The sequence below is a fragment of the Tasmannia lanceolata genome, unplaced genomic scaffold (genome assembly GCF_043159265.1).
Source record: "Tasmannia lanceolata isolate RefF3 unplaced genomic scaffold, GAP_Taslan_0.1 ptg000023l, whole genome shotgun sequence".
NCBI classification, from domain to species: Eukaryota; Viridiplantae; Streptophyta; class Magnoliopsida; order Canellales; family Winteraceae; genus Tasmannia; species Tasmannia lanceolata.
Genome location: NW_027518700.1, coordinates 20,512,680 through 20,537,656, shown reverse-complemented (window position 1 = coordinate 20,537,656; position 24,977 = coordinate 20,512,680). Strand labels below are relative to the sequence as shown.

At 38.7% G+C, this 24,977-nt stretch overlaps 1 protein-coding gene across 9 annotated transcripts; it reads right to left on the bottom strand.

Annotated features, from left to right (window-relative positions):
• Positions 1-1,542: 1,542 nt before the first annotated feature.
• LOC143856534 (uncharacterized) lies at positions 1,543-22,152 on the bottom strand. 9 transcript variants are annotated; one of them, XR_013238261.1, is made up of 11 exons: positions 21,887-22,152; positions 20,959-21,003; positions 13,522-20,584; positions 9,552-9,637; positions 9,368-9,460; positions 9,183-9,278; positions 8,826-9,089; positions 2,490-7,891; positions 2,311-2,383; positions 1,969-2,207; positions 1,543-1,862 (listed from the first exon to the last, which is right to left on the bottom strand). XR_013238261.1 is itself a non-coding variant. In XM_077366786.1 (10 exons), exons 4-7 carry the CDS (start codon positions 9,368-9,370, stop codon positions 7,745-7,747), a joined length of 510 nt encoding a protein of 169 aa, XP_077222901.1. In that variant the 5' UTR covers positions 9,371-9,460; positions 9,552-9,637; positions 13,522-20,584; positions 21,887-22,145; the 3' UTR covers positions 1,543-1,862; positions 1,969-2,207; positions 2,311-2,383; positions 2,490-7,744. The 9 variants fall into 9 exon arrangements, 3 of the variants coding, with proteins under 3 accessions (XP_077222901.1, XP_077222903.1, XP_077222902.1); XR_013238262.1 differs by lacking the exon at positions 20,959-21,003 and having other exon boundaries at positions 21,868-22,152; XR_013238263.1 differs by lacking the exon at positions 20,959-21,003 and having other exon boundaries at positions 2,490-7,475.
• Positions 22,153-24,977: the final 2,825 nt, after the last annotated feature.

Sequence of the window (24,977 nt, the reverse complement as noted above, 5' to 3'; positions counted from 1 at the left end):
CTTTTAGAGTCGAATATTATATTACTGACGTTGTTGTTCAAATTGTTTACACCTATACTCGCCCTCAACCTGTTTGTGAAGATTTTAATATTTTAAAAGTGGTGTCGATGAACTGAAATTTATATTGATTTATTAGGATGATGATATGGTTCCATTGTTGTTTGTCTTATATTAATTGAGTTTATAGATTGATATGAATATTGTCCTAGAGTGGCGTTGATAAACTGATAGTCATATTATTCCGTTTTATTGATAATACTATTTCATGTACTCTTGTTTTATTTTCCTCAAATTTAGAGATAGATGTGCCTGTTGTATCAAAATGTTTATTGATGAACCGATGTTTGTACTGTTCTATTATGGTAATGGCATAGTTCCATTATTTGTTGATGCACTTATTAATTAAGCTATTCATGAAAATTTAGGAATATCATTCAAATGTTGTAAGACAGGTAAAACTAGTGGATGATAATGTGGTTATGATATGTTCGAACATAAGTCTCTTCAATAAAGGAATTCATGAAGTAAATACACCATTTTAGTAACAAGCTTATTCTTAGGATCATACATTGATGTTTTCCTTCAAGTCTGATGAGTTGAAAAGTATATTTTTCTCTTGGTCTATGTTAATAATTTGTACTTTACGATCCCTCATTCTATTAGTTTCAAAATCTCTATTTAATCTAGGGGCGATGAAGGAGTTATCCCAACCCATCCTTTAGGGGGACCTCCTTAGTCCCGGTAATACCCCCTTTCTTTCCTTCTTTCTATAGAGACTTTATTAGTCTTTTAGACACCCTTAGACATTAGAAGCCTTCTCATTGCAAGGGCAATGCACTACAACAAAACTAGGCTTTCCTTACGGAAAAATTCGTAGGAAAAGTGTCAAAATCCGTAGGGACAGACCTTTCACTACGAATTTTGCCGTTCCCTCCTTCCATAGGGTAGGTGGGGGTAGGGAAAGCCTTTTCCCTACGGATTTAATGTTCCGTAGGGAGACACTACTTTTACCTACGGAATAATCCATAGGGGAAGTGTTGAACATTCCCAATGTAAATTCATAATTCCGTAAGTAAAGGTGTGGTTATGCCTACTAAATATCCAGAAAATCGGTAGGGATAATGTGCTTTTTCCTATGGTGTTTCATAAAATCCGTAGTTAAAATGGTGTTTCTCCATACGGAATGTCTAAAAACCGTAGGTAAAAAGTTTTTTCCAATTAGCTTTCCTTACTAAAAGTTAAAAACCGTAGGGAAAATAGGCATTTCTCTACGGATTGGTCGAAAACAAGTAGGCGAAAGGTGTTTTTCCCTACATATTTTCAGAAAAAAAGTAGGAAAAAGGCAATTTTCCCTACGGACAAGTTAAACTCAGTTGTAGATGAAAGGTTGTTTCCCTGTAGAAATGCAAAATAAAATCCTTAGGGCTAGACTTTTCATTTATTTTTTTAATCCATTATAAATAACCATTTCATGTGACCTATGATACCTGTACTTTCCACAAAATTTCTATTACAACACCCATTTCTCACAACATATACAAATAAAAAAAGTAATCTAAATTTAGAATATTTATGAATTCACGATTCGTCCATAGCTAACATCTTGGAATTGTTCCATCAACAAAATACTACAATGTTCTGAACCACATACCGAAACAAAATACTATATTGTTCTCATCCACATCAAAACAAAGTACGCAACCACATCAAAACAAAACAGTAGCTACATTGTTCCCAGCCATATTAAAACAAAATACTACATTGGTCAACATTCTTTATCGTCTCCTCTCTTCATCATCTTCTTCATCTCCTCTTCATCATCTCCTCAATCCCCATTATCATTTGCGATTTAACAATTTAACCTACAAACATGTACCATGTATAAATTAATGATAAATGAACAAATGCATATAAAGTATACCCATTTTAAGAATTTAAATTGCCTTTTAAAACAAATTGTATACTTACAAATGCACGAGGCCAAGCAACATTACTTCCTAAGACATCGCTGACGACTTGAAGTTTTTCATTCGGTCTTGGCAAATTTGCTTTCCGGGATATACCTCCATTGATCCTTACTTGACCCCATGCCTCACCCAATTTCCCCCCTGCCCTACAATTTGGTTAGGGTCTTCACTTTTGAGGAACCCTTTTGCAGCAGCATCGCCTTCAAAATTTATCAACTTACAGGGAATACATACATGAATCTGAAAATAATTAAGTCATAAATATGGTACCCATAAGAACTTCATTCGTTCACTAATAAGAACTACCATATACTTAAACTTGCACAACAAAAAATATAAATACCTGGTCATTACGATCCTTAGTCTGAGGTGAAGCACAAGGAGTCTTAGCAGGTAACAGGAGCGGTATGCTGAATCTGAAAATAATTAAATCATAAATATGGTGCCCCATAATAACTTCATTCATTCACTAATAAGAACTATATCATGTACTTAAACTTGCACCAAAAAAAATATAAATACCTAATTATTACAAGCCTTAGTCTGAGGTGAAGACCGAGGAGTCTTAGCAGCAACAGGAGTGGTATGCTGCATCTGAAAATAATTAAATTATAAATATGGTGCCCATAAGAACTTCATTCATTCACTAATAAGAACTATCATGTACTTAAACTTGCAGAACAAAAAAATATAAATACCTGGTTATTACGCAAGGAAGCACGGGTACTCTCCCGGGGGTCCCGTACCCGTACCCCACACGTATGGGGTGCGGGTACGATCGGGTACGCCCCGGGTACGTCCCGGGTGCGCACCCCTCATTTAAAAAAAAACAATTTTTTTGTTTTGGGTGCGTGTCGGGTGCATCGTGGGTGCGCACCCACGAGTGCCCGACACGTTTGGGTGGGTTTTAATTAAGAAGGGGGGTGTTTCAGCAACTTAAGGGGTGGCTTTATAACATATTGGGGGGTTGTTTAGAAGACAAATAAAAGGAAAAAAAACTCTCGATTCTCTCTTACCCAAATTGATTCTCTCTCCCTCTCTCAAAACCCTACTTTCCTAAACCTAAACCCATCTTCTCCGGTGAGATCCCTCCACTCCGACGAGGTCTCTCCACTCCGGCGACATCCCTCCCCTCCGACGGCTAGGGGTGTAAATGGATATTCGAAAATTCGATTACCGTCCGCATCCGAATCCGTTTAAAGCGAATATTATCTGAATCCGTTTCAAGCGGATATTATCCGGATCCGTTTATGAGATATCCAGCTCTTAGCGGATGCGAATCTGGTAAATGGTATATCCGATCCATTTAACATCCGAATCCGAAAAGTAAATCCTTTTTATTTATTATTAATAATATCATTAATATTTATTTTTAGTAATGACACACTATCTTTTGTTTCTATAAGAAAAGTGAATATTCTTTTTAGAAAAAATAAAATAAAAACAAAAATAGCCCAAACTCATTCCATCAAAATAACCTAAACCCATTCCATCGTATACAAAAAAAAAAAGGAAAAACCCAAAGACCACTACCAACACTATCATCCATCCCCACCGCCTCCCTCTCTCTCTCTCTCTGCCTTTGTTTTAAAAGGAAGAAGAGGATCTCATATATTTTAGGGTTAGAGAGTTAATTTTGTGAAGAGAATGTAGAGGTCTAGTTTTAGGGTTTGGAAAATTCATTCGAGTAAGTAGGAGAAAAAAGATAAAGTGCTGCAGTAAAATATTCGAATTTACCGGATAAACGGATACGGATAATATCCGAATTCGAACAATATCCGACGGATACGAATTCGGTAATAGATATTAAATATCCGTCGAATTCGAATCCGAATTCGGATAGTGTATAATGTAATCGAATTCGGATATAGCCATATCCACTCCGAATTCGATCCGTTTACACCCCTACCGACGGCCATTAAAGGTAACCCTCTTTTTCTCTCTGTTTCCCTCTCTCTCTCTCTCTCTCTCTCTCTCTCTCTCTCAGCCTCTCTCTCTGTATTTCTCTCTCTCTGGATCTCTCTCTGGTTTTTTTTTTTTTGGATTTTGTCAATCAATTTTGAGTTCAAAACATATTATTAGGCCTTGTTTGTTTTGGATTTTGAGAACATTTTTTGGATTTTGTCAATCGATTTTGAGTCCAAAACATATTATTGGGCCCTGTTTGTATTAGATTTTGAGAACAGATTCTGAATCCAAAGCAGATTTTTGGACTCATAATCTGTTGAATCTAATTTTGAGTCCAAGAATCAGCTTCGGACTCACAATCTGTTCTCAAAATGCAAATCTGATTTTTGGGTGCAATACATGTTGGCTGTTGAGAGTCCAAAACTGAGTTTTGGGTGCAATACCTGTTGGCTGTTGAGAGTCCAAAACTGATTTTTGGGTGCAATACCTATTGGCTGTTGGCTGTTGAGAGTCCAAAACTGATTTTTGGGTGCAATACCTGTCGGCTATTGAGAGTCCAAAACTGATTTTTGGGTGCAATACCTGTTGGCTGTTGAGAGTTCAAAACATATTTTTGGGTCCAATACCTGTTGGGCTGTTGAGAGTCCAAAACTGATTTTTGGGTGCAATACCTGTTGTCTGTTACTCTGTTGAGAGTCCAAAACTGATTTTTGGGTGCAATACGCCAATACCTGTTGAGACTTGAGAGTCTAAAATTGCTTCATTATAAATTTATAATTGCATTGCATTGGATTGCCATTTGCCATTTGTCGTTTGCCACTTGCCTTTTGAATTTACATGGGTATGTTCGGTTGTGTAAACAATTGTTTAATTTACATGGGTATGTTTGGTTGTGTATACAAATTTACAATTGGTGTTGCCTTGTAACCTTGTTTGTTTTGTTGGGTTGCAACGTTGCGTACTAAAATTGTTTTTGTTGTTTAATAGATTTTAGAATGTCTTCATCCGGTGCTAGTGCCGCCCAAGCCGCAGATACGTCTTCTACTGATGAAGATTTGTTGAAGCCCTTATGGAAGCATGTCTCTAGATTTGATAAAGATCCTAAGGGTGGAGGGAATGTGAGGTGGGAATGTAATTTTTGTAGTAAGAGTTTCAGTAGCTCGTACACAAGGGTTAGGGCGTACTTGTTGAAGATAGCGGGACAAGGAATCGGACCATGTGCTAAAGTGAAAGCAAGTGATCTACTTGCAATGCAAAGGTTTCAGGAAGAATGCAAAGAGCGTATGAAGCAAAATGCTCCCAAGAGAGTGCCATTGCCGCCATCATCAAGTAGTGGATCATTGAGTTGCCCAAGTAATATGTCTGTCCCTCCAAGTTTTGATCTAAAGAGGAGGAGACAAGTGGTCCAAGTGGAAGTGTGAGTGCTATTGAAAAGGCATTCAACATGGCGGCCCGTGATCACCTACATGGCGAGATTGCTCGGATGTTTTACTCCGGTGGCTTGCCATTTCACCTAGCAAGGAACCCACACTATGCGAGTTCATACTCTTATGCGGCCAACAATCCAATTTCCGGTTATTTGCCTCCGGGGTACAACTTGCTAAGGACGACTCTACTACAAAAAGAGAGGGCAAATGTTGATATGTTGTTGCAACCCCTTAGAAACATGGAAGGATAAAGGGTTGAGCATTGTTAGTGATGGATGGAGTGACTCACAAAGGAGGCCTCTCATTAACTTCATGGCGGTAACCGAGAGTAGCCCTATGTTTCTCAAGGCGGTAGATTGTTCGGGGGAGACAAAGGACAAATATTTCATTGCCAACTTGTTGAAGGAGGTAATTATGGAAGTTGGGCATGAAAATGTTGTCCAAGTAATTACCGACAATGCCGCAAATTGTAAGGCGGTCGGGTAACTTATTGAGGCACAATTTCCTTCCATCTTTTGGACCCCATGTGTGGTGCACACCCTCAACCTTGCTTTGAAGAACATATGTGCTGCGAAGAATGTAGAAGCAAATCAAGTTACATATGACGAATGTAGTTAGATAACAGATGTTTCGGGAGATGCTAGCATCATTAAGAATTTCATAATGAATCATTCCATGATACTAGCCATATTCAACGAGTTCAACACTTTGAAGTTGCTTTCCGTGGCAGAGACTCGATTCGCGAGTGTTATTGTTATGCTTAAGAGATTGAAACTCTTAAAGAAAGGTCTTCAAGCAATGGTTATTAGCGACAAATGGACTTGTTATAGAGAGGATGATGTAGGGAAAGCAAGGTTTGTAAAAGAGAAAGTGTTAGATGACGTATGGTGGGATTCTATTGACTACATACTCGCATTTACATCCCCCATCTATGACATGCTTAGAGAGTGTGACACGGATACGCCTTGCCTTCACTTGGTTTATGATTGGTGGGATACCATGATAGAGAAAGTAAGGGCGGCGATATATAGGAAGGAAGGAAAGAGGAAAGAAGAGGAATCCAAATTTTTTGACGTGGTGCACGAGATTCTTGTTGCTCGTTGGAACAAGAGCAACACTCCACTTCATTGCTTGGCTCATTCATTGAATCCAAGGTTAGGTGAATTTAAATTTATTTAGATTATTAGCTATTTATATTTATTTCTAAGTTCTAACTTTTGACTTGAAATTTGAAGCTAAATTAGTTTTTTCTTTCTTAAAGGTATTATAGTGAGCAATTGCTCAGTGAAGATTCGAGTCGGGTGCCTCCACATAAGGATGCGAAAATTTATACCGAGAGGATAAAGTGCTTCAAGAGGTACTTCACCAATTCCGAGGACCGCACGAGAGCTAATGTGGAGTTCGTCAAATTCTCCATGAAGTCCGGATTATTCAATGATGTTGATTCCATCAATGAACGGTTCACTACCAAGCCTCATGAGTGGTGGGCCATCCATGGTACATGTGCCCCTATGCTTCAAAGCATAGCTTTGAAGATTCTTATGCAACCTTCATCGTCATCTTGTGCCGAGAGGAATTGGAGCACTTACTCTTTTGTGCATTCTCTCAAGAGGAACAAGATAACTCCACAATGAGCTCAAGATTTAGTTTTCGGTCATAGCAATCTTCGGCTTCTCTCAAGACAAACTCCACAATATAAGCAAGGAGAGAAAAAGATGTGGGACATAGGTGGCGATACATTTGATTCCTTCGAGGATGTAGGGTTACTTGAAGTTGCTAGTCTTTCTTTGGATGAGCCGGAGTTGGAGTCCATTGTTTTTACCGACGACATAGAGGACGATGTTGTCGATATTGGAGATGAGGCGACGGACTTCTAGGAATAAGGATTGATGATGCATTGATGCTTTATGTTATTTTGGTGCTTTAATGATGAACTTAATCACGTATGAAATAAAGAGTAATATTAGAATTTTCCATTTTGGTGATGTTATTGTTATTTGATTGCTCTCATTTTTTCTTTTTCTTTTATAAATATATAATAAAATAATAAAAATATTATTATATTCAACGCACCCGCACCCCGCACCCGCACCTGTGCTTCATAGTTCTTACGAGCCTTAGTCCGAGGTGAAGAACGAGAAGTCTTAGCAGAAACAGGAGTGGTATGCTGAATCTGAAAATAATTAAATCATAAATATAGTGCTTATAAGAACTTCATTCATTCACTAATAAGAACTATCATGTACTTAAACTTGTACAACAAAAAAATATAAATATCTAGTTATTATGAGCCTTAGTCTGAGGTGAAGCACGAGGAGTCTTAGCAGCAACAAGAGCGGTATCTGAGCAGTAGGAATATGAGGATTTGTAGGAAGAGCAATTGGAGAATTAGTAGTAGCAGCAACCAAAAGGGGCCTTTGAAGAACAGAGGGAATAGTAGAATCAATAGGAGCGGAAAGGGGTCACATAAGTAGGAGGAACAATATGAGGAGTAATAGGAGGACTGCCCATAGTATTAGGCTGATCAACGCGACTTGCAACATACGAGTGCACTTGATTCGGTGAATTATGTTCCCCTCCAGTAATACCCTACCATTAATTAATAAAAAAATCATGCATTTGTATGTCATATACATAAAACAAATATATATATATATATATATATATATATATATATATATGAGGAAAGTTTTTCTAGTCGGCCGACTAGAGAACCTTCTCTAGTCCGCCGACCAAAAAACACAGTGGTTCCACATTATTTGGATAATCCAAAACATTCATTTGATAGGCCCTAGCATAGATAGGGTGTGCCCAAAAAATCAGCTGCATAGGATCATCCTAACCCTTTGATTTGTGGAGGTTAAAAATGGACAGATTTGTGGAGTTTATAAGCGTCCATTTTAACCTCCATAAATCAAAGGGTTAGGATGATCCTATGGAGATGATTTTTTAGGCACATCCTATCTATGTCAGGGCCCATCAAATGAATGCTTTGGATCATCAAAACAACGTGGGCTCACCGTGTTTTAACTCCACCGTCCATTTTTAACCTCCACAAATCGAAGGGCTAGGATGATCCTATGGAGTTGATTTTTTAGGCACACCCTATCTATGCCAGGGCCCATCAAATGAATGCTTTGGATCATCCAAACAACATGGGCCCACTGTGTTTTGGTCGGCGGACTAGAGAAGGTTCTCTAGTCGGCCGACTAGAAAAACTTTCCTCATATATATATATATATATATATATGTGTGTGTGTGTGTGTGTGTGTGTGTGTGTGTGTGTGTGTGCACGCTTCATATATAAACAAATAGGTAAGTGATATATCCGCCCCCTTTGATTACTTGGACACCAGGGATAGTGTACGTGGCAATCAACCCCATTGAATCCGTGTGACGAAGTACATCAGCCCCTCTGCAATCATTAATACACTACTATATACTGGGTGTCCCAAGTAATCAAAAGGGGCGGATATATCACTTCCCAACAAATATTAACCATAATATAACTATGAATACTTACATTTTGCATGAATATGTCTTTCATCTTCCTCATCTCCTCTTTCATCGCGGCTAATTCCTTTTCTAATACCTCACATCTAGACTTACTTGTCTCACGAAGGGGGTTTTTCCCCCATAGAAAAGATGGGGTTGGGCCCGGCCCCAAACAACGAACACGGTCATGTTTATCCAGACCCAAAGCTTTGTTGAGGATGTCGTCTTTGGAAACCAGGCTACACTGCCAGCTCTCCATTGGTTGTGTTTCCTGAAGCTCATGTATTTTTGCCTACAATAAGAATGCAAATAAATTGTTAAAGACTATCTTATCAGCAAGTGAGGAATGAAAGTGACCCGTTTGGTATGCACATTATAAACATACAATAGCATCTCTTGAATTTTCAACAAAGGTCCCATCACTGTGAGTACAGGTCATGATCCATAATTCATTCTGCCCAAATGGTTTCTTCATCTTTTGCTATCATCAACATAGAAGAAAAATTAAGGTTTATTAATTTAGATCAATTGCAAATTTAAGAAAGAAAAAATATTCAAATTAAAAGTTACCATTTCCTCGATAATAACAGCGAATGCCTTAGATCCCCTGGTATGTCGTGTCCAAGACTGATTGCGATTTGTAGTATTTTTTGTGCTTTGAGCCTGCAATATCGAGTTCATAGTATAATTAGTTGGGAAGATCAGCAAAGATGCCTGTGGGAAAAGAACTCAAAGAGACAACGGAATCACTTACAGAAACCAAAGATGAGGATAGAAAATGCCTGCTTTCTCCTTAAGTATTATCGTTAATTTAATTGGTCAGGATTTAGTAGTGGAAATCTGCACTCAAAACTCTTCAAAGTTCAGCAAAGATGGTTCAAAGGGAGAGGAAATTGCAAACAATTGACAGCTTTCCATTAAAAAAATGACAGAGATTCTTTCAAATCAAATTACAATGCTCAAGTATTCCAATCCATTACAACAATCAAAACAAGGGAAAAGTCATAACATGGAGCTTTTCATTGTCAATAAAACATTACATGGAGCAAATATCGAAAAATCACATCCAAACACCATATTATAGGACAAACACCCAGGTCACCTTGTCCATACACCTTAGTAAAGGGAAACTCCTATCTCATGTCCTAAAATACATGGAATTGTTGAGTCCAAATGCAGGGGTCAACCTGGACTAACAGAAAATTAAAAAGTAGAACAATAATATCCTCTTCAAAATCCTCACCAACTCAATGTATGGTGCCTCCAATCATTACGGTCTGTAGCAATTTTTTTCTCCCTCAAGTTTGTAGGTTGTAATTTAAAAGGCCAATTTTTGTCAGTGTACATTTCCCTTGAACACTTTCCCAAAAGACCATTTTTTCTAAGAGAGCAACCTATGCTAAGCATATAGCTAGCTTAGTTTTAGCACTGGTTTATTGAGTTTTAGCACTGGTTTATCTTCTTCTTCCTTAGCTAGCTTAGTTTCCGCTCTGTTTCAGAGGATGTTTTCCCTGGTTTATTGAGTTTTCAGTTTTAGTTCAGGTTCTGCTTTTAGCACAGTTCATTTCAGTTCTGTTCTCCTGGTTAAGCTTAGTTCAGTCCTCTGGTTTCTAGCTCAGTACTGTTCAATTCTCCCCAAATTTTTGGCCATGGATTCTGTTGTATGCTCAGATGAGGATTCTTCACCTCCACCCTTTGGAAAGCTGAATAACTGGTCTCCAAGTATTCGTCTAAGAGATCAATCTTTAGATTCAACAGAATCAGTGGATGCCAGAATAGTTGTATCCCCTTGACACCCTGGTTCTGATAATCCTCCATCTGTTGCATCTGATTCTCAGCTGGAAGCAATGCAAGCTCACGAAGGAAGCCCCTTTTATCAGCAAACCTTGGATGATCCTAATCTGTAGATCATTTAAACCTCCTTTTCTCAGCTTCTTGCTCATAAGTTGAAGGATGCTATGTTTTTGTCTGACAGATTGACAAAGTTAAAAGCACTGATATCTGAAAAGAATATTGATGATCTTCCAGTCCACACTAAAATGTACATTTTAAAGGAAGTAAAAGAAGAGCTCTCTAATGCTACTGATTCTCAAAAAAAGGAGAAAACTCTGTGAATGGCTCAACTAGCAAGAAGAAACGGAGAAAAGCGAAGCAACTCTGAAGGGAAACCTTCCATTCATTCAATGGTGAAGATGAATTAGAAATTGAAGTGTCTTCCCCGATTTCCAAGATTTCTATTGGTGTTGATCCTCTACAACAAAGGAATTCCTACCAGCCTGAAATCCTCCCCTCGCCAAAACCAGTAACAAACGTTGTTTCTAAAACCACTCTGGTTTCTAGGAAAACCTCCCTGGATGTTAGCAAAAAGGACCCTGTTTGGTTTGTAGCCTTGGCAGGCAATGACTCCCTTTTACCCGTTGCTTGGAAGCTAAAGTTTTTGTCTGGCAACCTTCATTAAATGCTGAGGGGAGACCTTTTGAAAAGGAGAGTTCTACTCTCCAAACTGACGAGTTATGCCCTGCTGAGTTGGACAGAAATCTCCTCGCCACCCATGAAGAGTCTTCCCGCCCAAAAAAATTTCAAATAAAAGCCCTCTCTGGTCCCAATGATAGTTCCTTGGTAGATGCAAAAGTCAGTTCTACTGTGCTGGAGAGCACTAATGAAGAAAACTCTTCCTACAAGCCTCATGGTCAAATCAAGTCTGAGAATAAGGAAAAGCCTCTTTCCTTTATACCCCCTCCTCATAGTATTGCATTGGTTTCTCCAAATAGCTCTTCTTCCTCGCTCTCTCGTCCAACCAGTGGGTCTCCCCCCCAGCAAGAAATTGGTCAATGCTCCACAGTGAGCCCCCTGGCTCTTTGGACCTCCCATTCCTCTATCCTGGAGAAGAAGACCCTCTTGGAATCAAAGCTACTTCAGCAAGTATTGCTCATTCATCATATCTTCTTTTCGCAATTTCAAACTAAAATGACAAGATAATAGATCTCTACATACAAAAAAAAATCCATTATTTTTAAATTCCCAACCCTAAAAAGTACCATGAACATATGAATATTAATCGATTCACCAAGAAAGATTATTCAACAAGTCAACAAAAAAAAGGGGAAAAGAAAGAAAACCAAAATGTTGATTTTCATGCTGGAAATTTTTTGAGAGAAATCGGATCGGGAGAGAGGGAGTGAGAGAGAGACCAAGAGAACCAGAGATGGGTAGAGAGAGAGAGAGACATACCTGATATGCATTGGAAACACTCAACAATGAAATTACAGTTTTTAGTCATGGGAGTCCTCATATAGAAACACTCAATACAGGTAAATGATATGCATTGGAAACTCTCAATAGAGATAATATATTCTATGGTTTTGCTAACCAGCGCCCTAAGGGCACTTGTTAAGGTGCATAGGAAATGATATTGTACACATCTTTTGATTATAAATTCACAAAAATGAGTATTTTTATCAAACAGTGTGTAAAATGATTATAAAATATCATTCCCAATGCACCTTAACGGGTGCCCTAAGGACACTCATTAGCAAAACCCTATATTCTAAGGTGAAAAGCCAAATCCTACTTGACTTTCGAAGTCACCTATGAAGCCCTTAATGATTTGTTCTCATGAATGACCGAGAATTCATGTAAAGACACTCCGGTACAACACAACCAATGAAGGTACCTAAATATGCTTTCAAGAAAAGCTTGATTAAGAAAGAAGAATACGGAAATAGATCACTCCTCCCCAGTCACCTTGAGGGAATGATGTCATTGTAACATGATGTATATGACTCAGATATTAACCGAAATGGTAAGAGTGAACTTCAGTAATCTATAAATGAAGCATTAGAATGAACTACTAAATGTACTAGTAATTTCCCTAAGTCCATTTCAGTTTACATAGCTATACAATTCTCAAGATGATTATTCTTTAACTCTAATGCATGAAAGAAATGCCACTTACAAAAAACCAACTGCCACAAATTATCTTGAGACTAAAAATAATAACAATATCACCCACAAGCTGACAAGAACATCATTTGAATTAAGCAATTTAATTTTCAAACAAATCTATGATATAAACCCAATCTATAGCTAAAGATATTGAAGCTGTTATTCCAACTTATAAAAGTACAAATTACCAAACTATAGACAGGATCAAGACTGATGTCTAAAGCAAATCATTTTCCATGCTTATATTTAGTAACTAAAATTCTATCATGGACAATAAAGAGTGTGTTCAACTATTCCCTTTATCCCTGATCATCTAACCAAAGAAAATAACTGTGTCTACTTGCAAAACCTTACAAATGAATAACACCCATAGATTCATCTAATTAACAAGAAGAAGGATAGATTGGACTACAAAACCATTATGATTTAGGTCTAAATCAGCATCCAGCTAATCTACAGATGACCTGTCTAAGTATGAGAAAGACAAGCACGAATCAGTCAAACCCCAATCACACTACCAAAACAACCCATCCTAAACGCCACCTCTCCATTTTACAGGATCTATTTGCTAAGCAACATCTATATAGATTTCCCTGTAAACCCATTTACAAAATCAAGCTACACAAACATCAACACATACACACAGAGAACCCAGTTCCATATTCTAATAAATATAAATCACAGAAGAGCACGAGAAAAAATCCACAATTTTATTGAAATAACACACTTAAAGGAAAGAACAAAAAAAACCCTAGTCATCGATACTTTTATCAACTTACAATGGGAATATATTCTTCTCCAAAACCCTGCGAAATAAAGATCCGTGGGTTTGATGATCGGAGGCGGAGACAACGAGCAACGTGCAATGGAGGCTAGCTAGGGCTGAGATGAGGATGCTAGATTTAATGGAGGGAGTGATTGAGAGGGGTCAAAATGGAGGCGGGTTTAATGGATGTTATGCTCGGGTCTTTGGAAAGTAGCTGAAGAGGATAAAGGGGAGACACGGGTAGGGATAAGGGTTTAGTCCAGATTTCAATGACAATGGGTTAGATATGGTATAGGAAAGGGGTTGCCGGAGATGAGCCCCTGGGATTTGCAGGAATTGCAGGAACTCTTGATTTTCTCTGGAGAATGGGTCTATGGATGGGTTTTTTCAAAATCAAGGATAAAGTAATGATGATTGAAGAGGTGTTGATTGGAAAAGAAAGGAAGCAATTACTGGATTCGTGCAAGGCCGCCGAAAAAAATGGAGAGGGTTCGGCTGTAACGGAGAAGAAGAGAGGAGTGGTTGGATTGGGGCTAGGACCACCGAAGAAGATGAACTTGCAGGTGGCAATCTCTCTCTCTCTCTCTCTCTCTCCCTCTCTCTCTCTCTATTTTTGCATTTTACCCTAAATGAGAAACCCTAATCGAATCCTTCTCCTCTATTCTCCAGAACACTTGACGATATAATAAGTTTTCTAAAATGAAAACCCTAGCATGATGACCTTACCCCCTCGTGGGTTTTTTGTCATTTGTTAAATAGGCTAGGGCAAAATTGGAAAAAACCCGTCATTTCATTTAAAAAACTCGCGCGCCCTATCAATTTTTAATGCTAAACGAGTATGGAAAAAAAGGAATGTATCCCTATGACAATTCTAATGTACCAGTAGAGAAAAATTAGTGTTTCTTTATGGAAAAATAGTGATTTCCGTATGGAAAAGTATTCCGTAGGGATATATACTAAGCTTTCCCTACGAATTAATACAAACTTCATAGGTAAAAATTATATACCTACGGACAAATTAATACCAGTAGGGATATTAATTTATTTCCTTACAAATTCTAAATCCGTAGGGAAAAAGGGAACTTTTACCTATGGAAGCAACTAAAGTTGGTAGGGAAAGCCCAGTTTTGTTGTAGTGATGGAGGAGTCATCTAGAGCCCCTTTTAGGAGACAAGCTATGTGTCAGTAAAAAGTCATACCCTTTAGAGACAGGCTTTGTCTCATTAGTGAGTCACATACAGGAGACTATCCAAGTCTCAAGTAGAACACCCCCTACTAATCAGGGACTAACTCAGTTTGTCAGTTATCTTATCCTATTTATCATTGCAAGGGCAATGATAGGGATACTTGGAGCCCACCTCTGTGTCTAGGAGACTTGCCCAGTCTTGCTAGCACCCTTCTCTGTCTCATCTTCTTCTAGGAGATTCTTTTTAGGCTAGTTAGCATCCTTCTTAGAGCTTATGGGTTAGGAGTCAGTCTATAGATAAGAGTCTACCCTCTAGTTAGGAGTCCGTTTTATAGCATATGAATCTGTCCTCTAGTTAGGAGTCAGCCTTTCAGGAGTCTGTCCTACCGTCACAAGGAGTTAGGATCTAGTCTTACCTTTCATAAAGTCATGGGATTCTATCCAACCGCTGCAAAGTTTCTGAGTCTGTCCTACTTTTGCAGAATTCAAGAGTCTGTCTTACCTTTGCAGAATTCAGAAGTCTGTCCTACCCCTGCAAAGTTCTGGAGTCTGTCCTACCCTTATAGATATAGGAGTCGGTCCTACCCTTATAGATGTTAGGAGTCTGTCCTGCCCTTATAAAGTATAGGAGTCTGTACTTTCCTTTTGTGAGCCTGTCTTTATATATGAGTTCCCCTTTAGGCTCTAGGGATTCTGCCCTTAGCGTTGACACTCCGCCAGGCTATGGATCACGGAGTGTGGTCTTATAGGTTCCCTTTAGCCGAAAGGGTGAAACACTTGAAAATTCAAAAATATTGAAAACTAAAAACAAATATCAAAAACAGTTTTAAATGTCATGAGCCATTAGGAGAGTAGTTAGGAAAATTTGTTCCGAACTACGTTGGCTTGAACCCCTCCCACGGGGTACGTAGGTAGCTTGGGATCCTTATCCCAGGTCCAGTCAAACCTTTCAAAATAAACATGTTCAAATCATTAAAAAATACCGAAAGCTTCCAAGTAAAACTTCACAAACTGTTTTCGAAAAGATCTTCCCTTAGAGTTAGGAGTCTGTCCTAGATGTTTGGGGTGTCTTAGAGTTAGGAGTATGTCCTAAATGTTTTGATTGTTTTGTATGTGTTTGCTTGAGTGTATAAGAGTCTGTCCTAGCTAGGGGTCTGTTCTCGCCTCTGTCTGGTCAGTTGGTGATTGACATCGCCGGCTGATAACTAGAATAGGATGCGTTAGATAGCCCATATCTTCTCTAGGGACACAGCCTAGTTACACATAGGATGTAGGAACCACCTGCATTAGTTTAGGGTTAACTTGCATTTAGTTAGGGCATATAGGGAGTCCTAAAAGTTACAACCCACTTGAACCTAAATAATCTCAAAAGAAGCTTTAACAACTAGTCGAGTCTAGTTGATCGAGTTTATGATAGCAGTGCTAGATGTGTTAGGCATCATAGTTTAGAATAAGCGCGCGAGAACTATGTGGCCTTGATTCCTGTAGAGGCGGGGATCCGTAGGCGGCTTCGGATGAACATCAGACCATCCAAGATTCGGGCTGAAACAATTAGAGTCTTAGGCTTTGTTGTTAAGTGCTTTAGGGTTTGTGTTTGTGGTTATCACTGTTTCTTGCATAGGACCTTGATAGTGTGTTTTTTTAAGACTGAGATTATTTCCTTATTTGATTACTTACATTCTTAGATGTAGCTCTCACATGTTTAGTTGTAGCTCTTTACTATTGCTGATTATTACTTTTGCTATCATCTACTGACATTTGCTCATTGTGCAGGTTTGTCTTTTTAGCTATAGCCATGCATGTGTTTGTTTGCCGTTTTCTTAGATGTGATGAGTTAGGACTAGATGGATATATAGAGATTGGTAACAAGGTTATCTGTTATCGGATCGACACTAGTCTTCTATGCTTCCTTAGGAGACGACGGATTCTAGTTGTTCATTCTAATGACAGATGATACTGGTACTAACTCTCTTTAGGTATGGATGTTAAATATGATGTATGGAGATAGGTAGCAGGATTGTCTGATATTGGATTAGCTCTAGTTTTCTACTCCTCCCAGAGAGACGGTGGATTCTAGTGTTCATTCCAATGTCAGATAATTCTGATATCTTCTCAGGGATATTTTGTTCCCATTTCACATGATTTACCCAAAATTCTTCGAAGTTAATAATAAATGGCATAAGAGACCGAGTGCGCTCAGGCGAGTTGGATGGCTAACACCTTCCCGACTCGTAATCAGGCACGGACCCAAATTATCTCTGGATTTATTCATTGCACAGAGCATTTGTTTTTTGTTCCATGGCCTTTCCATGGGTAGCGACTCTTTCATTTAGGTACGTCTTGGTTCCGGGCTCGTCCCCGAATCAAGAGGTATCATATATATCGCTACTCATGCTGTGAGGGGCACCATTTTAAGAGAGTCTCGGCAGGAGCTCTCCATCGTGTGGAGATCGAGAGGCCCCCCTTCGGGTTCAGCCTCGAGATCACAGGTCCACAGGCTGGTGACTCTGCTGGGGAGTTCTTGAAATATTGCCTAACTCTCTTAAAATGCCATTTTTTTATTAACTTAGAAGAAATTTGGGCCAAAATCATTTCAAATGGGAACTTTATCGTTAGAAGCCAGGGGCACCAAATAGGTGCGTAATAAAATAAGGGCCCACACACCACTCTCATCCCTGCATATATTATCTTGTTTTGTGGTTACTTTCCTGCTGTGGTTTGTTGTGGATGTGCTATCAAATGACCTATTCGGGATACTATGAGTAAGAGCCATAAGGGCTATACCCGCCTTTTAGCGCCACCGCAGAAGTAGTATTATCAACACTTGGACACCTCTTGTGTAAAACGGACATAGTTCGCATGCTGGGCGATAGTCACGGCATACAAGTAACTATACAACCGGCCAAGTGGACCTCAGCCTTACCCCCTCTATATATTGCATTGTCCTTTTGTTTGCATTTAGGGACGAACTTGTGTTGCTTACACATGTGAAGCCTAAAGTTAGGAGCCTTGTCCTATCTATAGACTAGGGTAGTTCACCTTGTGTGGCTACAAATACGGTCCTAGTACACTAATCAGTTTGTTATAAGTCAAGACCTTCTTGACTTCGCTAGAATAGACTAGGATTGGTGCCCCTGGTTAGGGTATATATATGTGTGTATATATATATATATATATATCTATATTTATTGATTACTAGATTAGAGCCTTCTTATTTAGTGAAGTTTCCCTATCTAATTAATCAATTTTGTTAATTCATCTCTCAGATCTAGATCTAGTCAGTGGATTTTATCCGCCAAGCTCATGACTGTGGTCTATCTCTTGATCCATTGATGATAAATTCAATCTCGATGTCCACTGATAAATCAGTCATCTTTCAGATTTAGATCTGGCCACTGGTTTCCACTTACCACCTTTTTGGTCATGGTCTATCTTTGATTTGTAGTTGATAAATTCAAATCTTATGCCCTTGGTTATTATATTGAGGCCTACTCATTTCGTAAGGCATCCTTATCTAAATAATTATACCAATTGATCTTCCAGATTTAGACCTGGTCAGTGACTCCTTCTTGTCACACCCATGGCCATGGTTTATCTCTTGATCCGCTGATGATAAATTCCACCTTCATATTCTTTGATTATACGATTAAGACCTACCTTTTTGTAGAGATTCTTTATCCAAGTTAGTCAGTTGCATCGTTCCATCATTTAGGATTAGATCTGGTCGATGGCCCTACTTTGCTATATTTATGGCCATGATCTATCCTTCGACCCATTGATTGTCAGCTTGATCCGTGTTCATCTACTATGAGATTTGTGTACCCTTGGATCATTTTGAAATCATCAATAGAAAATTTTGACCTTACATGTATCCTTTGAGTCCTTGATTTATTGCCGATACCATTCCTTTTGTAATTACATATTTAAGATTAACTTTATTCTCACCTATTTATCTTTCTTCATTATCAGCTGAACCATCATGTCTAATGATAAATTGAAGAAGTGGATGGATGATGAAAGAGGGAATCCCCTTGTAGAGAACCATACTGGCCATAACCTTAATGCACTCCAAAGCCTATCCTACATCAAAGTAGATAGGAATTTCCTCAATGCAGCCATCGAATTTTGGCAACCCGTTCTTCACTTCTTTTGCTTTGGCATGCAAGAAATGTGTCCAGTCATTGAAGACTGGTGTCATTTGTTGGGCTACGATTGCGAGGGTTCCCTTGTTAGACCTGAATCTAAATTGGGTTACAATACTAGTTTCGAAAAACTTTTTCCCACATCACCTAAGCCCGTCAGTTTCTTTTTAAATGATAAGGGTTTGTCAGTTTCCCAGTTGGTCAAAGTCTTTTTTGATTTGGGAAAGTACACTCAAGAGCATCAAACCAGTCGCATTCATGCCCTGGTTCTTTGTGTTTATGCTAGGTGGCTCTTTTTTCACCAAGGTGATAATACTTCCACTGCGCTCTTACATTTTGTTGACCAAATCTCTCGAGGAAGTAATCCAGTGCCAACTATCCTTGCCGAAACCCTTAATGGATTGGACGATATTGCCAATAAAGTCTCTACCTCTTTCAAAGGTTCTCCAGTCCTTTTATATGTCTGGTTCTGTTTGAAACTTCAAATTTTCATACCACCAACACATCAGGAACTCGTTCTATCCAAGCGTAGGTCATGGGAACGTAAGACCTTCAATTTTACCAAATCAGAATGGACTGATTGGTAAAGTTCCCGTCAAGACGACCAGATTACTTGGAGGTTCTTTATTGGTCATTGGGGAATATTCAAAACCCGAGCCAGTAGGGGTGTTCAATTTCTTGGTTGGGAGAAAACTTCTTTCTATATCCCAGACCGTATCTTCTGTCAATACGGAGGACTCCAGATTGAATATCCATGTGTGGTTTTCGAAACAGAATATTACCGTCCAACACTAGTCCATCCCCTTGAAAAATTCAATCGTCATCTTGCCAAAGGCATCTGTGAAGATTGGGACCATAAAGCGGAGGAGTCCTTGATGCGTCTGCGAGATAAAACTCCTAGGGGATCAATCGGAGGAGGAGTACCTGGAGGGGGAATACATGCAAAAGTATCCCCAGGATATTATCAATGGCTAACAGAGGACATCGAAAATAGCAGACCTAAGAGGGCTAGATTGGAAGAAAAGGAAGATTGAGAAGTTTTCATTTGTCAAAATCATCTTTGTTATCTAGTGTTTTGTCCTCCAGTAGTCAAAAGGAGAATAAATCAAAACATAAACATAAACACCTTCTGTTCTTGTCCTCCAAAAACAAGAGCACCGGCGACAGTGACGGTGACAAAGTTAGTGACGACAGTCATGGAGAAATACAGGGAGCTGAGAGAGTGTGTGGAGAAGGTGGGTTTGGTAGATGGCCACGCTCATAACATCGTGGCCGTTGATTCAACCGTCCCCTACATTAGGAGATTTTTGGTGATCTGCGGCGCATTGGGGATGTTTTAATTTGCCCACAGAACTGTTACCTTGAGAGGTATTGCTATTTCCCTCTTGTTGTTTTCACTCTCACTTTTAAGGAGAGACTTAGGGATTTCTCCATCATTTTTCTCTCGAGAATGGGGAGTGGCTTGTTTGCTTTTCTTTGTGAGAGACTTTTCAGCCATTGAGAAAACTGGGAGAAGGAATTAAAAGATGAAGAGAGAAAGAAAGCAACAACAAGGGGAAGGAAGAAAAACAAGAAGAAGGAAAGGATGCTACAACAAGGGGAAGAAAGTACATGGTTTTAAGGTAGGGGTGGAGGGGTTTATAAAGATTTTTTGTAGTGGTAATTTGCATGGGTGAACCGTAATATGTGAAAAAAAGATGGGATTTTTGCAAGCGCTCTGCCATTTTAAGGAATTTCTGCATTTGCTTCTAGAAAAAAATTAATCTGTCAGTCTCTCTGATAGAAACGAGAGGGGAAAGAAAAAAATAAAATAAGAACTTGTGGAAATTGACCAATGGGGGCGCCCTTGAAACTGGTTTTTGCAAGGGCGCCCTTTGTTCTATCATTCGTAAAAAAAAATTGAAATATTAAAATAATTCATATAACTTGTTTAAATATGCAGCAGGTAAGAACAATTTCTTTAAGGGTTTGAGAGAGCACCTGCTTAGTGTTTTGTCTTGCCTGATAAATATGAAAATCTAGTGTTGTAAATATACTGGTAAATGCAATATGGAAATGGTTTCTTTTTCTGGGGTTTCTAATGGGCGATGATAAATTCATACCCCCTTATGAGAATTCGCACCTGTTTAAAATAGCATATGTGGTAGTCTTGTGACGAGCATGTTCACTGTAAGTAACAACATCACAAATTACATTCTCTAAGAAGATCTTCAAAACCCCCTAGTCTCTTCATAGATGAGACCACTGATCAAGGTTTTAAATTTCAACCGAAATCTGAAATTTCAGTCCAAAATTTAAGATTTCGGTCCAAACCGAAACCGAAATTGCCTTTACTCGAAATAGTATTTTATTTTGGCGAAATACATTGAAATTTCAGTGTTTCATGTATTTCCCCCAAAATTAACGAAATGGAGGCCTAGTACCCAATTTTAGTCGAAATTTCAGAAAATTTCTCCGAGTAAAGATTTTATTGGAGCGAGATTTTGAGATTTTATTGGACCTAGATTTTATATGGCAAGATTTGATTGCAATGAAATTTTATATCAATATTTTGACATTTTATTGGAGCTAGATTTTATACGTCAAGATTTGATTGCAACGAGATTTTATAGCTAGATTTTGAGATTTTATTGGAGCTAGGTTTTATATGGCAAGATTTGATTGCAACGAGATTTTATACGGTGCAATCCCATAAAATCTGGTATTTTTAAAAGTGTACTATATGGCTTCCATCATAGGATGATCCAAACCTTCCATTTGATGGGCAAGAAACATAAATAGGTTTTTCCCCAATAGGAATTGTAGCATCCAAATGAGAGAAATTTTGCCCGAAACTACCTGGATTTGGTATTAGAAAAGTATTGTCTTTTAATGGTGTGCCGAATCTAGCCCGAAATTAATGAAATTTTTGCCGAAATTTTGGCAATCTCACCCTAAATTTGGTATTAAAAAAATATTGTTTTTTTAATTGTGTACTCGATTTCGTCCGAAATTTTGAAATTTCTGTTTTGCTTAGGGGCGAAACACATACTGAAACCGACATTTCAAACCTTGCCACTGATACGCTTTACACCACCACGACGAGCGAGACGCCGAATTGCAGGCTTGGTGATGCCCTGAATGTTATCTCGAAGCACCTTCTTTTGGTGCTTTACTCCTCCCTTTCCCAAACCTTTGCCTTTCCACGCCCCGACATCTTTGAATCTTTTCTCTGCTCGACCTACCCTGTGTTTTTGCAGAGACAAATTTACCAACTTTGATGGTGGGTTTCTCATGTCTATGGCTTTTTATAGTTGCTTGTGTGGAGCGGTAGGCGTTGGATTAGGTCGCGATCCGTGTTAGGGGTGTTGAATTTAAGAACCAAACTACTTAACACAAGAAGATAATAAAAGAACTTTTATTGAATAATGATAACAGACAAGATAGTGGACACGATTGTTTTTTTAACTTTTCCTCACACACAAAACAACCAATACGTACACCCTTTTAAATAATTGTTGCTCAGGCATTCAGTAACCCTTACGCTTCCTACTCCTTTAATCCTACATACACATGGACTATGTAGATAAGCCAAACCTCCTATACAATATTAATTAAAGTCTATCCAGATAACTACTTGGAAAGATAATAGCAAAACATATCCTATTCTAACTCTGCAACGTGAAAAGGAAAACTGACTTGGGTAGGCTTGTGTGGGCCCCACATGGTTGAATTATAATTCCAACACGCCCCCTTAATTCAAACTATGTGGGGTGTTTGTACTCCCATCATATGACTAATATTTTGAACTTTTCTTCTAGCAAAGCTTTGGAAAAAATATCTGCTACTTATTGCAATGCTTTAGTTCCCCTTCTTCTTTGGCTGTGAGTTCTCTAATAAAATAGTGACGAATCTCAATGTGCTTCGTCCTCCCTTGATGAACTGGATTCTTTGTCAAGGCAATTGTAGATTTGTTGTCACAAAACATCCATGTACTCGGCTTCCGTAAGTGTGCACATTGAAATACATTGTCACTATGGAGTGTGTTTCATATGTGAACATCTACAATATCCATATGACATTGATTATTTCACAAGATAATTAATCTTGAAACATTATAGAAATGTGAACTTCAAACTTAAGTGGAATCTTTAAATGTTATGATTATAAAAATTCACTTAATGAGAGGCATGTAATCTAAAGTAAAGATATTCGCTCACCATGTCGTTGTATGTGATCTATGGATATCAACATTTGAGTTTTCTTATGATAGATCACTGTAGAATTTGAGTGAGGTTACGGTATGAGAAATCTAAAGTCACTCTAGCTTGTATCTCATGAACTTCACTGATTGCGAACATCTTCAAAATCATGTGATTACAACTAAAAAGCCATAAGTGAGCTAAAAATGAGAATTGTATAAAATTAGTTTTAAAAGAGAGAAATTGAGATGAAATGTGTTTTGACAATCATGCTCAATCATTCAATTAATTTTAAATCCATCTGTAGACACCCCATTTTGACCGGACCCTAAAAATCCCAAAATCGAATAAATTACCGAAAAAGAAACCCAAATATTCAAGTAACCCGAGTTTTTATAAGCTTACCTTGCTCATTGGCGCGTACAAGGATCCTGAAAAATCGTTATCGTTCCAGGGAATGTACTCACAAAATTTTGCACAAATCAGACAAAATTTTGCGAAAAAGACAAGTTGAATTAGTGTCTTTATCAAAGCATAGTGTGTAAATGTCAGTTCCCTAGTCAAGGTAAGAGGGGAGTGAATTGTCCATTTAGGGAGGTTGCCCAAATAAGAAAAAGGGTTGATATATATCATTGCCCTTTTGCTTTTAGACCTCTCTTCACTTACCCGAGCCCCCTCCTTTTTGCAAAAAGAATAGTCATAGAATACACTACAAGAGGACTGTCTGTAGAAGAAATAGGGGTAGCAAATATATTATTCTCTTGTAATAACCATCGAAATAGGGTTTGGGAGAGGAGGATCTCATGTTTTTTGCAACAACAAAAAAAGAACAGAGAGGGGCGAGAGAGGGGAGCAACGGGAGAGAAGGTGTGAGGAGATTTAGATCTCCTTCTCCAATCCACACCCCAATACTACCATCTCTACATCTTATCCAAACCCTATTAACCCCACCATCATCATTTTTCTCTTCTTCCACCCGCCATCACCATCTTCTCCTGCCGGATTGCCGGAATCCGGCCAAGCAACCATCTCCACCACCACGGACTCCGACCACCACCTCCACTCCCACCATTTTCGCCCCAACCACCACCATCAGCCGTTGAAACCATTTTTTTTACTCTCGTTTCCCCAACCCACTTCAAAAACCCATCTCAAAACCCCAATCTTACCTCCGGCAAACCACATCTCCGTCCGGCCGTTGTTCACCATTGCCCTCTTCACCATCTTCATCTTCTTCTTCCCATAGATCTCAATCACCACCACCACCATTTTCCCCATTTCGCCAAGCCGCGAATTCCGACAGCGCTATTTGCAGCAATTCCAGATCTAGACCGAAATCCAATTTTTTCGACGGTCCTCACGGGAATCCGATTGTCGTCCCCAAACAGATCCGAAATTTTTTTTTCTTCTTCTTGCGATTGGGGTTTTGGTCAGAGCTAAATACACAATAGAGTAGAGAGAGAGAGAGGGAGAGAGGGAGAGAGAGACCGAGCTCCCTCTCCGGTAATCTCGCCAGAGCTTCGTCATCTTCGGCATCATCTTTTACCCCTCGCTATTTCAAGATCCAAATCAGGCCCGTTTATGCAATTTCACTCTATACAGGCAATATTCTATCATTCTCTGATGTTAATGTTAATATGCCCTTCAAAACTACATGAAATTAGTTGTTTCATGTTAATTGACCTCTTAGAACAAGATCTGTTTGTATTGCTTTATCCAAATGTGCATTTGGGTTCAGGTAGTTTGGCCTTATGCGTAATGGAATTATCAGAATAAGGTGTTAGTAGGTGTCGATGCTAGCTTTATCATTCACTTTTGTCTTTGCTATTTAAGCTGATTTTTCTGGTCTCTGTTGAGAAAATTCATGATTTGTTAAAGGAGATCAGATGGGTCAAATATAATTGTTCGAACATGATGGTGCTGTTACTGACATTATGACATAAACAGTACCATGTTTGTC